Genomic DNA, 1,390 nt, shown 5'->3' on the forward strand with positions numbered 1-1,390 from the left:
GGAAATTTGTTGAGAGGCAAATTTCAGCATATCAGGGACGTGGCAAGTATTTCCATCCGAGGGGTCAAAGTTTTAAGAGAGGAGGATATGTGCCTCAAGGTCAAAGAGGCTTCAGAAAGAATACTCAGGATCAGTTTCAGCGTGGCAAAGGGAGAGGAAATCAGAGTAAGATTTCTCTGGATTTGACTTGTGTACGTTGTGGACGTTTTCACCCATATTACTCCTCCAAGATTGGTTTAGGTGGGTGATTCAATTGTGGCTTTCCTGGTCATATTGCGAGGGATTGTACTCGTGGGAGGAACTCGAGTGTAGGTTAGAGCCAGCACCAGGGGTGAGTTTTTGCTTTGAATGCCAAGGATGCTTCTAAGGTGGATCCGTTGATGAGAGGTATATATTTAATTGGTGAAAAGGCCTTAGTTGCATTGTATGATACTGGAGCTTCGCATTCATTTATTTTTTTTTTGCTAAAATTAAAGAACTAGGCTTGAAAGTGTTAGAGTTAGCATTTGATTTACATGTACATACTCTGCATCATACGGTTATGACTAGGTCAGGGTATAGGCAAGTAGGTTTCAAGCTTGAGGGTAGAGACTTTGTGCATGATTTGATCTGTTTACCTATGGTTGGGTTGGAGATGATTTTGGGGTTTGATTGGTTGTCGAAGAATCGGGTTTTGTTGGATTGCTTTGAACGGACAATTCAATTTATGCTAGAAGGGAAAAGTGGAGCAGTGGTAGCCGAAGGTTATTACCTGAACTCTGTAATGGTGCATTGTAGTGGGGAAGAGTGTCAGTGTTATATCCTGTTGGCTGCTAATGTGTTAGGGGATGCCCAGAACTTAGATCATATTCCGGTGGTTAGAGACTTTTTGGAAGTGTTCCCAGAAGATATCCCTAAGTTCCCACCTCAAAGGGAGATTGAATTTGGGATTAAATTAGTGCTAGGAGCCAGACCAGTGTCAATTGTGCCTTATAGGATGGCTCCGATAGAGCTGGCTGAATTAAAGACTTAGTTGGAAGAACTTCTAAACTAGAGGTTCATTCGACCGAGTGTATCCTCGTGGGGAGTGCCAGTTTTATTGGTGAAGAAGAAGGATGGAGGAATGTGATTATATGTAGATTACCAGCAGTTAAACAAAGTGACTGTGAAGAACAAATACTCCTTGCCAAGGATAGATGACTTGATGGATCAGTTGCAAGGAGCTGGAGTGTTTTTCAAGATCGATTTGAGATCCGGTTACCATCAAATAAGGGTGAAAGAGGATGATATCCCTAAGACTGCGTTTAGGACGCGCTATGGACACTACAAGTTTGCAGTTTTGTCCTTTGGCTTAACGAATGCACCTGTTGTTTTCATGGATTACATGAACATAGTGTTTCATCCCTTTTTG

General features: G+C 42.1%; 1 protein-coding gene across 1 annotated transcript; it reads left to right on the top strand.

Moving 5' to 3' along the window:
• Positions 1-541: 541 nt before the first annotated feature.
• Positions 542-1,012, top strand: LOC130949836 (uncharacterized). The gene has a single exon (XM_057878453.1). It carries the CDS (start codon positions 542-544, stop codon positions 1,010-1,012), a length of 471 nt encoding a protein of 156 aa, XP_057734436.1.
• Positions 1,013-1,390: the final 378 nt, after the last annotated feature.

The sequence above is a fragment of the Arachis stenosperma genome, chromosome 9 (assembly GCF_014773155.1).
Source record: "Arachis stenosperma cultivar V10309 chromosome 9, arast.V10309.gnm1.PFL2, whole genome shotgun sequence".
Lineage (NCBI taxonomy): Eukaryota > Viridiplantae > Streptophyta > Magnoliopsida > Fabales > Fabaceae > Arachis > Arachis stenosperma.